General features: G+C 35.5%; 1 protein-coding gene across 1 annotated transcript in view; it reads left to right on the plus strand.

The window, feature by feature from the left end:
- LOC119770296 (extensin-3-like) overlaps positions 1–13,365 on the plus strand; it is a 46,610-nt gene that overhangs the window by 12,517 nt on the left and 20,728 nt on the right. Inside the window, exons 2-3 of the mRNA XM_038264906.1 lie at positions 8,260–8,599; positions 8,665–8,929. Of these exons, the coding sequence (XP_038120834.1) occupies positions 8,260–8,599; positions 8,665–8,929 (605 nt within the window). The remainder of the gene's footprint in view (positions 1–8,259; positions 8,600–8,664; positions 8,930–13,365) is intronic.

Raw genomic sequence — 13,365 nt, forward strand, 5'->3', positions numbered from 1 at the left:
TATTACCGTAGGCTTATAGCCCATGAAATTCCCTAACTTTTGACCTGTGGGAGTATGGGTGTTGGAGGCTGTTGGAAAAAGATATTAAGGTTTTAAAATAATCCATTTTTAACAGTAATTTGCAAAAGCTATGAGAAAAATTCAAACCAATCCTGGGTGTCTATAGCACATTTTTAAGGGCTTCAAAAGACCATTCGAATGCATCTAAGAGAGTTGGAATTGATGAAGTTTTACGGAAATGCGAGCATATTTATTATTTTTCATGTTTTTGGGCCTCAAACTTCAATGCCCGTTTTACCTCACTTCCCTTTGTCGTAGAGGGCTCATATTTGGCATGAGTTCATCTCATGTATAGACAAACAAACCCTGAAAGTTTCATCCAAATCGGAGCACCTCGATACGACCTCTAGAACAAACCGAGCAGAATCTACAAATACTGCCTCTTAAGCAGTAATTATATCATAGTCATAAATCACTTTCAGACGAGCTAGCAAACTATCCTTTAAGTTTGCGAAAAAGTTTTGCTATCTAAGTAAGGACTATATTTTGTGGCTGTTCAGTAGGGTGACAAGAAAAATTGAAAATTTTGGAAAATCTGAAGAGCTACCCCCTGGCTCGATTCTTTAGGCAATAATAAGAACTGTGCCAATGTTGAGCCAAATCGGTTAAGGTTAACTCTCAACTGCTCAATTTTTTTTGTTTTATGTTTTTCTTGTTTCATTTTATGATTTTTAATTTGCATTTATCTTGTTTAGTTTATGTTTGTTTTCGATAGTATTTGGCCTATTCTACCACCTCCTATCATCACATTTTGCCTATCTATTTTTTTCATGTTTTACAGTTTTTTTTTTAAATTTTTTGCTTGTTTTTCACATTTTCTGCTTTAGAATGACACCATCATCATTTAAATTGTAGAAAAATGCGTAGGGGAAAGTGGGGCAAGTGTAACAAGCTAAGGAAATGCTCGTTATAACCCATTAAAAAGTTAAAAAATCTGTCGGATTTTATTATAATCATCTTATTCTAGGTCTTGACTAAGACTTTGTTAAAACAAGTTTTTAAAAAATCCTGTTTTTTAATGTGAAAAATTGATTTTAAAATTTTGATTTTCCGTACGTTCTACTCAACTAGTGGGGCAAGACGAACAACCCGTTGGGGCAAGAGGAACAATGTATGAAAAAACATGTTAATTTGCTAACAATTAAACTGTTATCACTTAGATACATCAGATTAGAATGTATTTGAATGGTTTCTTCATTTTTAGATTAAATAATGATATTTTACTAAAAGTTTTATCGCTTTTACGAAAAAAAAATACTACTTCGATGATAAATAGTAAATTTTTGTAATATCACTATACTTTGTATGAACAATTTTTTTTAACGATTGTTTATCAGTTCTTAAGTACTTTCATGTATTTATTTCCCAATAAAATATGTTCTTGCAGCAATTCGTAATTTTTCCATACTAAAAATCCATATGGTACACTTGCCCCACCTGAACAAGATTTTTTAAAAGCTCTCAACAAAAATAACCAAAAGTTAAATCATACTTTGTAATAGTGGCAAGTCATTTGTAGGGACACTACTGATCTAGGAAAAATAGCATTTTGATAAAATGAGCCTTAAAACGAACCCTAAGCCTTATTTTGTACTTTCCAAATATTATAAGAAAAAAAAGGTTTTGAAAAAAACTTCATTAAATTTTATGCCCCGTGGCGTTTACGTCATTTTGGCGGTTATGTGGTAGTAGAATCAGCTAATTGCATTGCTAGCAACAATTCCTCATACTGGAAATAATCAAAATTGTAAAAATTACGGCCGTAGGAGCGATTGTTCCTCTTGCCCCATATGGTCGTCTTGCCCCACCTTCCCCTAATGGCATAGTCTGGGACACTAGAAAAATTACCGCATACTTCTTTTAACTTAAAATATAGGAAATGTTAGACCCCTAAAAATGACATTTTAAAAACATTGGCTTTAAAATTTTCTTAAATTTTAAGAATTCTTATTTCCAATGCTTTTTGAAGATCAAAAATTGGTTGAAAATTGGATTTTTGGCAATTTTTAAAAACGAAGTCCGTCTAAAGGCGGGGTTGGGTTGTAGGGGAGAGTGGGGAGACTTAATCCCCCTTTTTTGTATCGCACATACCTCTGTCAATTTCTCACAAAACTTTGAACTTTTTGGATCAATTGAAAGCTTAAACATTCAATTATGTTTGAATGATAAGGGTAATTCATTAGATGAACTTTTCGAATCATGCCAAGTGTTTAAAAAAAATATTTTAAACCGGCATTTTCAAAATGTTAGGGGTAACTTGATTCCCCTTTCAACATTTTGAAGAAATCTTAAGCAAAATGTTTATTATTCATCCAAATTTTTAATTTTTTATTAGTTTCAGCAATTTTACATAAAACTTGTACGTTTATGTTCAAAATATAACAAGGTTAGTATGTAAAATATTTAAAAACTTAAAATATTTTTTTAAACCAAAAATTGAGCATGTTTACAAAAGCTGCTAACAAAACATTTGAAAAATGGTTCAAACTGCAGTAAGTTATGTACAACTATACTAAAGGAAACTATGTACGAAAACCCAGCCCAATTAATTAAGCTTGAGGCTGATTCCATCGACTGTAAAAATGCAGGGATCAAGTCTCCCTAAGCGTACTTTTTTAAAAAACAATTGATTGTAAAATAGTATGACGATAAATTTAACCCGGGCATGATCTTCGGGTCTATATGACCCAAGAGCATGATAAAAGTTATCTTAAGTTTTGACCTTTGACACTTATAGAGCTGAAATTTTATGACTTTGTGTATCTTACCAAGACACACATTTGAATGGAAAAAATGGAAAAAATGGAAACTTCCAGTGGCCACCGGAAGTTCCCCCCAGAAAAAAAGTCACACTTATGGTACTCGGGTCTATTTGACCCAGAAATGTTTTTGACTGCCAAAATTCGTAATCTTAACCGATTTTGGATGTCTTGGCCGCAAATGAAAGGTTAGAATGGCTTCTTTGCGATTCCGTCTGGCAGAACCGGTTTTGGATACTATGGCCACCGGGAACCCGTTACAACCGAAAAAAGTCCTTTTTGAGGCCCCGACTTTGAGGACCTGTATCTCCGAAACGATAACACATAGCTGGTTGATTCCGGATGCATTTGACGGGTAATTACCTCAACTTTAAGCTCCCGTAAAGAAATTATGAAAATTATGACCATCTGAGGTCATGTAAATATTCTCTGACCCAACCTGGTCACTCCGGAACCGGTTCCCGGTGGCCACTGGGGGACACTTCCGGAGTATGCAAGGAAGCATATCATGCGACATATCACACTTCATGAAATTGAAAATTATAACCATCTAAGGTCATACCGATATCATCTGACCCAATATGGTCACTCTGGAACCGGTTACTGGTGGACACTAGGGGACACTTCCAGAGTATGCAAAAAACCCTATCATGCGACATATCAAACATCATGAAATTGAAAATTATGACCATCTAAGGTTATGCCAATATCCTATGAAATGCCTATGGGTTTTGGAGTTGATAAGTTTATCAAACAATTCGAGTAAAAAAAATATTTTTTTGAATAAATTTTGGGTGTTTTCTATACATATCAAAACAAAGAAAAAAGATCTCTTGGAGGTTTTTTGCAGCACTTTTTAGAAAAGTGTGTGTAACTCTATCTTAACATTTTTTTTCTTTGTTTTCTTACAATGAGTTTTAGTCAATTTCGATCAACTATCTAGAGCAAAGCTAATTTTTTACCCCCATGCCCCGGGGATCAAGTCTCCCCAATCTCGCCCAATATTGACCAAATGTGTGAGATTCTTGCAGGAAATTAAAAAAAACTGATCTAAAAACGTTGATCGAAAAATATTTGACTTTGTTTTTAGATGTAAAATTTAATTTGCAATCGAAGAGTACTCCACATAAATTTCGATAGTTTGCACGATTTGAAGTTATGTATATTTTTATGTTGATAAGGCCGTTGCAAATATTTTTGAAGTTACTGTCCCTCAAAAAGAAAAATAAGTATAAACGTTAAGATTTTCCATCCATGGTTTTAGCATAAAAAAGTGATTTTTGATGAAGATTTTTTTTGCGGTGCAGTCCATCGGAATTTTATAAAACATATTTTTAAATGGGTTCAAGCATACTAAATAGGATTATCAATGCAGAAAAATGCATTTTAGATTGGTTTCAGTTGATTAGACTTCTATTTTTATAAACATTTTGAAGTTAAAAAATAAAAAATTCCCCCCTTTTCGACCAAATTTTAAGGCAAGCGGACATAAACTTTGAATAATTATTTGCAATGGCCTAACGTGCTTCTCTTTACATGTTTTTGCCTTCCTCACCTCACTGAGCAAATGTCTGTGTGTGTGGTGGGATGCTGATCAAAAAATTTGCACTGGGTTATCTCGGCACTGGCTCATCTAATTTTGTCTTTTTTGGTCTCATTCGATCCGTCTTAGGGTCACACATTGTTGGAAGGGTAATTAGAAGCCATTTTCCACGCGTCCAAAATATTGAAGAACTAACATCCCTATCAAAAGTTATGAGCACTGTTGTACGGATCCATCGTGAGACCCATCGTTGGATTGGTAATCAAAAGACCATTTTGATGAAAGATTTAAGTTGGTGCAATTCTGATTGAATGTATTCACTATGGGTCATTCCAGGTCAACTGAGTACACTTTTGGACTCGACCTTCACCGATTTGGACCAAACTTGGAGGGAACGTTTATCTATCGATAGTTAACAGAAATCCCTAGTTTGTGTGCTAATTGGACCATCCCTCTATTTTTGGCACCGCCCTCTTTTTTGGCGATTTTCTAAAAAACTTTTTTTTTCTTTCAATCATAACTTTGCAACTATTTGAGCAAAAGACTTTCTACAGGTTGCATTTTATAGAAAATTGTCCAAGGAATTCGATAAAAATAAAATTTTAACCCTTAAATGTCCACTTATATTATATTTTAACGTTTTAAGTATAAAAACTCAGTTTTGACCAATTGATTATATTTTTATTTTTTTTTATTTTATCGCCATCGTGTTCCCCGGACAATTTCACATAATAATCAATATTGACTTCAAACTAAAATGAACTATTGGCGAGATACAGCGATTTTACTGAAAAAAGTTTGATTTTGCACTGCACTCTGTCCTATGAATTCAAATCCGAAACAAGCTTCTCACATATAAAAACCGAATTATGCGAGATTCATTCCTTTTTGTTGAAAAGTACACCATGAACTTCCGAGTGCTGCGCAAAATCAAACTTTTTTCAGTAAAATCGCTGTATCTCGTCAATAGTTCATTTTAGTTTGAAGTCTACATTGATTATTATGTAAAATTGTCCGGGAAACACGATGGTGATAAAATAAAACAAATAAAAATATAAGCAATTGGTCAAAACTGAATTTTTATACTTAAAACGATAAAATATAATATAAGTGGGCATTTAAGGGTTAAAATTTTATTTTTATCGAATTCCTTGGACAATTTTCTATAAAATGCAACCTGTAGAAAGTCTTTTGCTCAAATAGTTGCAAAGTTATGATTGAAAGAAAAAAAAGTTTTTTAGAAAATCGCCAAAAAAGAGGGCGGTGCCAAAAATAGAGGGATGGTCCAATCAGCACCAAACTTGGTATTTCTGTTAACTATCGATAGATAAACGTTCCCTCCAAGTTTGGTCCAAATCGGTGAAGGTCGAGTCCAAAAGTGTACTCAGTTGAGCTGGAATGACCCCTATATGAATGTGAGGAAGGCACTAACCACCAAAAGGTGGATTAAGTATGTTTAATACAAGCATGGCCGCCAAATGGCCAAATGTGAATGATATCTTTCAGAGCCTTAATTTTGATAAATATATGTTAATTCGAGCCCAAAGCCTTATTTTGTCCTTTTAAATATTTAACATAAGAAAATAAGTAGTTGAATTTACTGAAATTGATAACACATGCTTTGAAAGTAAAATAGAAACAGTGTTATCTAACAACATAAATTTGATTGACACATGAAAGAGAATTTCCACTCTCAATCGATAGAATCAATCACCTCTCACACTGACCCAAAGGAAGTGATAATTCAAGACGCAGAAAAAAAAACCTCACTGCGTAAGGAAATTCCATTTGCAAAAAAAAAATCCTCCGGCACGCAGACGTCGTGCTCCACATTAGGCCGAGGTTTCCGCGTTGTCAGGTCGAACCCCAACCTAGCTGCAAGGGGCTCACCGCAGCGACCGTTTTTTTTTCCTCTAATCACAACCGTACCCTTACGCACAGCAAGTTCCACTTCTCCGGACTCAAACAGCTTCATTTCCTCCTCGAGCATTGCCCGAATCAATCGGTGGCGGCGACAACCTCCCACAAAACAACAAGCAACCGGCAACATAAACTGATGCTTGCTGGTGGTATCTAGTGTCTGATGGAACCACTCAGATCAAGTTTCCACGCCAGTCAACCGCTTCAAGAGCGAGTAGACCGAGCGTGGTATGAAAATTACCTCATTTAGCCACTAGCTCCGTCGTATTACCGCACATTTTAGTATTATTTAATTTCGCGCAAACTTTCTTTTTCTTTCTAAAACATGCCCCCAAGGGTCCACCACCATCAGGGGGACTGCATTTTATACCGAAGTGACCGGTTGGGAATTGCCGCCTTAATCGATGCGCGCGCTAAACTGTTCCACGCCAGAGGCTCTGGGGGTTTGTCCGAGAGGTCCGAAACTGGTCCAATCACGCGTGCTGCTACGAGTCCAACGTGCGTAAATGGAGCGATCGCACGGTTGAGATCTGCGGATCTTGGAACGATCGATGCCGCGAGGGTGTTGGGTTGTTTGTTTTCATGTACGGATGCTTTTTCATAGAATTATTAAGTGCTCTCAAAATTATTAATCTGATCATTTCTGGCAGGAACAAAAAAAAGTAAAAAAAAAGTGATTATTTTTTCAAAACTACAGTCGACTCTCTGGCTGTCGATCTTCTCGATATCAATATTGCTCCATGTACCGATGAATTCTTAGTCCCTTCAAATTGCATACTTCGATTGTCTTTATTCCTCGATATTTTCTCTTGCTTGAAGGATCTCTTCCTCGACGGTCCCTTGGATTCTATTTGCTTTAAACATCTATTCCGGTTGTCAATAATTTCACTTTCTCATGGCTTGCATAGACATTTTTCCTTGAAAAACGAAGCTTTGAAGGGTGTTTGACATTTCTTTGTATTTGTTTGCTGAGCGTTGCCATGATTCTCTCCCACAGCTGGTTAGCAAGAAAAAACACATTTCAATCGAGTCTTCATTTTGCATCGTTCTGTAAACTGATGATTCTTTTCCTTGACGGTCCCTTGAATATTGACAACCAGAGAGTCGACTGTATATAATAATTTCTAGAAGCGATATAAAAATTAAGTTGATTGTTTCAAACGAAATAAAATTGAAATATTTCAACTGACCAAAAAATCATCACAAACATCGCGTGATCAAAAACGCCAAACAGTAGGCAATATTTTAGCTGCGAACCGGTACAATGAAGGCTGCAGTCTCGTTCATCCAAGCGGTTTACGTGCTTGCTTTGATATTGAGTAAAACCACGGGTATGAATCTTCAAGCAATTTCAATATGGCGACTTGTATCAGAAGAAAGTGATGCATTTTCGCTAGTTCTCACTGTTCTGTGTTCTGCGTGCACGTCCGCAAATATCGACCACACACATACTAACACAAAGCGCCACCAGGAGGCAAAAGGTAGTTACGAATATTTTTGGCACTTTTGTTAAAAAATATGCGGTTTTGCAAAAACTAATAACAAAACCAACTTTTAAGTGTAGTTCGACTATCAAACTTGTAATTCGTTGCTGATTTGTTAGGATTTTTTTTAAATAAAAAGTTTTTTTGCAGCACCCCTTTTGGGCGGACATTTCTGTTGTCACCTTTTGGTTCCTTGGATTAACCAAGGATAATTTCACAGTGTAATAAACAGGGCAGCTACCACCACGCGGCGCCACCGTTTTGATTGAGAAAATGATACAGGTTTTTCAGACGAGTTTCAATCCCGTGGTAAAACGGTGGAAACGTTTCCGCTGCCTAGGCGATAGCTATAAGCTTCTCTGGTTTGACCAAAGATGGCATTTGATGGGAACTGCATAGAAAATCTGATTCATATTTTTATTTGTTTAAAAAAAAATCTCAAATTTAACAAATAATTGTTTATTAATTATATAATTTATATAATAAATTTCAGGTCATCATTGGCTTTGTGATATGGTCTTGCCTGTTGCTACAAATGACTCCCGCCGAACCAGAGACCCAACCCAACCGCCAAGTCAACCTGGAAGACATCGAACGGGACAATCTCAACAGCGAGCGCCACCTGGCGTTCAAGAAGGAAGCGAAACCATACCAACCCCCACTGCAAGCATCCTCTTCCCAGAGTAGCAATCACTACGCGATCCAAATCGAACACCACCCGGGTGGGGCCACCAGCCACGCCGGCATCAACTATGTCACGCCGATTCCATCGGGACCTGCTGGTATTACGTACGCTAAAATTCCGACCGGACCGGGCATAACCTACTCGAAACGTAAGTTTTTGATTTAGTACCGGTATTTTGAACTCAATTTTCTAATACAAATTCCTGCTTTTTAGCTTTCACGGCCCAGTACAACGCACAGTACCAGCCTCAGTACCCGCAGAAGGTTCCGCAGGTGCATGAAGACCACTCGACCTACACGGTGCCGTCGCGTCAGTCGTTGATCCAGCCGATCATCGGCGGAAGCGCTCCGGCCGCGAACCATCTGCTGACGCCCCAGCCGCAGTACGTGTACGTGCAGGCCCAGCCCCAGCAGGTTCACCAGTACGCGAACCACAACATGGCCCAATCGCTGATGCATATTCTCCCACAGAACCAACAGTGAGTAAAGCTAAAGACCCGCAAAGTCGCTCAAAATCAAAGCATCACGAATTGGGCGCAAAGCTCAAGCGTGAAATGTACACGTGATTTGGTTATGAACCTCAAAAAACGGTTATTTCCCACAAAATGCTCCATCAAGATGCGTGCGACCTTTATGGAACTCAATTTCCTGCCCAGTTCGGATGAGAATAATGATGGGATTGAACCATCAATTCAAAACTAATTTCTGACACTTCTGCTTGATAAATTGCCACCGACAGAAATGGAATCACAAAATAAAAAATATATCTATGGAATATTAAAATTGAAATTTTGTCTGCTTAATAATAACCGAAAATCTATGTTAAGCTTTTCTTGAACATTTTCTTTTCAATCATGAACATTATTCTTAAGACACTATGCCGAGCTCGTGTTTTTTTTTGTATTTTTTGTTTTGGTTGAATTTGGCCCAAAGAAGCCATTTTTTGTCGTTGGTTTATCCATGCAAGGGTCCATACAAGTTTGACAGCTGTCCGTACAAAAATGATGTATGAAAATTTAAAAATCTGTATCTAGAGGGTGCCTATTCTCAAGATTTTCAATTTTCCGGGAATCGAGAGTTGAATTTGACAATTCTCCGGGATTTCCCGGGAGTTTTTTGACTATGCCAATAGTGGCAATAATTCAAGAAGAAAAGTAATAAATTTGCGTTTTTTTTCAATGAATTTACTTACAATCAATTCATACTTATTCTATGAAACGTTAATTGAAGTATCCTCATTGTTTAGAGGGGCTATATCTACCTTTTGATTTTTTTTCTGAATCTGCAAATTCTAAATTGTTTCTTGAGCTTTATGGGACTGACTAGGAATTTTAGTTTAAAATGTTTACGAATAATATATAATTACCCAGGATCGGGATTATTGGCGGACAATAACTTTACAAAGATTGACAGAGTTTTTTTTTCCAAAAATATAATTTGATATTAAGGTTGACGTGAAAGACAAAATGATCGGGACTTTATAGACAACAAAAAAGGAAATAACCTTGATACAACGAAATTAACTTACGGACTTAAACAAGAATAAAAAGAAGAAGAAGAAGAATTAAAAAAAATACATTATGAGGATTACTATACTCGAGAGAGGATAAGGAAATTAAACTTATTTTGAAAAAGCTTTACCCTCTTAGAAATAATAAATAAATAGTAGTTTATGCAACAAGTTGCAAAAAGAAGATTTTTTCAGCACGTGTCGTACATTTATCCAACGAGGTTCACCGAGTTGGATAAATACGACAAGTGCTGAACAAATCAAGGTTTGCAACGAGTTCCATACAACATTTTTTGCATTTCTGAAAAACACCCATTGAGTGAATATTCATGTATTTTGTCAATAAATCGTTCAAATAAAAAAAAACGTTGAAAAGTATTACTTTTCAAAACTAATGCTGAAAAAATCAACTTTTCAGCATCCATTTCAGTGCTGAAAAGTAGAACTTTTCAGCATTTGTTTTGAAATGTGTTTCTATTCGAATCTGTTATTTTTAGTAGATAAAAGTAGGCTGTTTCGTCACGCGAGAATGACAGGAAAAGTAGGAAGTTTCAAGACGGAATTGCAAAAAATAATAATTTGAAAGCTTCAGATTTCATTTCAGGGATGTTACTGCTAAGTATAATTTGAGGTATATTTTAGGGTCCTCGTTTTTTTGGCTTCTCTCAATGGAGCACTCGATTTGAGTGCTAGAAATGACAGTTCTCCTATAAGGAATACATTGTAGAAAAAAGCAAAAACTGCTCGAATGGAAATGCTCCATTATAATTATTGGTATTCAAAATTTATACTTTCTGAATATGAAGATTAGAGAAGAATTGGTTTATTCGAACTCCAACATCAATCATTGAATATTCAATGTTCTAAACAATTAACAATTTTCCAAATAATTTTCTGATAGGTTAATATAATTTTGCTTCGATATTTATAAGTTTAAAATTTATAAGTCTCGACCGAATTTCTCGGGAATCGAGAGGTCCAAAAATGGTCGATTTCCCGGGAATTCCCGCTCGTCACCCACTATCTGTATCTTTTGAAGGTATTTTTTGATCGATTTGGTGTCTTCGGCAAAGTTGTAGGTATGGATAAGGACTACACTGAAAAAAAATGATACACGATAATGATACATGATAAAATTGGTGTTTTTTAAATTTAACTTTTTGTCACTAAAACTTTAATTATAAAAAAACACAATTTTTAATTTTTTTAATATGTTTTAGGGGACATCAAATACCATTTTTGAGAAATTTCCAGGCTGCGCAAAAAAAATTTTGAACGAGTTATGAATTTTTGGATCAATACTGATTTTTTTCAAATAATCGAAATATTGGTCGCCAAAATTTTTTAACATCATTTTCCGGTGTAAATTCAAACTTGCAATCAAAAAGTACTTTAGTGAAATTTTGATAAAGTGCACCGTTTTCAAGTTATAGCCATTTTTAGGTAACTTTTTTGAAAATAGTCGCAGTTTTTCATTTTTTTTAATTAGTTCACATGTTTGCCAACTTTTGAAAAAAAAAATTGAAAAGCTGCAAAAATTCACTATATTTTGCTTTTTTGAACTTTGTTGACCTTTAGTTGCTGAGATATTGCCATGCAATGGTTTAAAAACAAGAAAAATGATGTTTTCTAAGTCTCACCCAAACAAACCACAATTTTCTAACGTCGATATCTCAGCAACTAATGATCCAATTTATAAAGTTAAAATATGAAACAATCGTAAAATTTTTCGATCTTTTCGAAAACAATATTTTCAAAATTTTCAAATAAAGGCTCACATTTCAAAAGGGCCAAACATTCAATATCACGCACCCGCAATCTCTTATATTAAGGATTTATGCACTCAATTCCGGTTTGCTATGGAATGAAGCATCATCAAAATCCAACCGCTATAAAAAAAAACATTAAATAACAATCCCCCTAAAAAAAAATTGAAATTGAAAAGTTCCTTCCTTACTAATTATGTCTGATATTTACTGTGTTATTCAAACCTATTAAACCTAACGCAACTGATGTGACAAATGAGGGACCGCATTACCCATTGAAATAACCCTGACTCAATTTGTAACCATAAAGTCTAAATCGTACCATGCGGTGTTTCTGATTCTGATTGACGATTTCCTTGGTGTTGGCGACGGTGTCATCAATTAGATTGCATATTGCATAGCCATCAAACCAAGGATCGTTACGAGATTAGTCGAAAAAAAAATAGAACTGGTAATTTGTAGCAAAATTAATCACACCTTCTGTTATTAAATTAAACATTTTAAATCAATGTTTTGAGATGCTAAAATGTAACTGTGTCATAGGCAACATTCACTTAAGTGTATATTGAAAGAAATATACACAAATATCTTAACATACACGGAGATAAAAGAGTTCCCAAAATCGTGAACAAGTACCATGAAATTTGAACACTTTGTTCGTGGTTCCCATTTTCATGAACGCTTGTTCACGATTTTGGGAACTCTGTTTTCTCCGTGTAGTGTTATTGATAACCTTCAATCAAAATAGTAACTTTCAATCAAAATAGTGGAAACGAAACATCATCAAGATCCACCGAAATACTGCGCGCTCTCAACACACAATTAAGTTTACGATGTACGGTTGTTGGAAGTAATTGATCATCATAAACGCCACACAACCGAAGCAATAGGCAACGATGAATAAATCATCTTCGAGTTGCCATAAACATTTGACACGCACCTCTTCATAGGCATTTAATTCCTGCTGAAACTGTACAAAAATTACCTATTTTACAATTATTGGTCAACTCGATCTGACGACGTGACAAAATAATTGTACTGCGCGCTGTTCCGAAACTTTCCAAACAATTAATTCTCAACCTTTATTGCGCACATTTCTTTTCAAACGTTGTCATTAAATCATGGTTGCCTGCATAGAAAAAAAAACTGAACAGACAAACTGAGGGTAAATACTATCCTGCAATGACAAAAAAAAACATTACACCTTAAGGTGACGTGCTCTAGTTGCGGCGAATAAAGATGACACCGAGCCGAAAGGTTTAACGCGACGATAATCATCATTACCGTGCCACGCCAATTTGAATGACATTCTCGCCGGTAGGTGCGACACACTGACTGTTGCTTCACTGTTTTACGCTGCTGTTTGGGAAATTGCTACCCACTTCAGTTGGGTAAACCGGTGTGCTTAGGCGTAGTTTTTTCAAACACAAAATACTTAACATAATTCATATTGAAATGTTATTCCCAAAATCAGAGAAAACTTCTTTTTCAAACATTATTTCTAAACATCTACATTTTTTCCATGTTTTGTGAGTGAAATTAAACTAAATCGAAAAGGATTTCAGTTTGTGTCATACAAAAAAAAAACATGAAACAAAAATAACCCGTTAAGGTCATCGCAAATATTTTCACAACGCAA

This window comes from Culex quinquefasciatus, chromosome 3 (genome assembly GCF_015732765.1).
Source record: "Culex quinquefasciatus strain JHB chromosome 3, VPISU_Cqui_1.0_pri_paternal, whole genome shotgun sequence".
In the NCBI taxonomy this organism is placed as follows: Eukaryota; Metazoa; Arthropoda; class Insecta; order Diptera; family Culicidae; genus Culex; species Culex quinquefasciatus.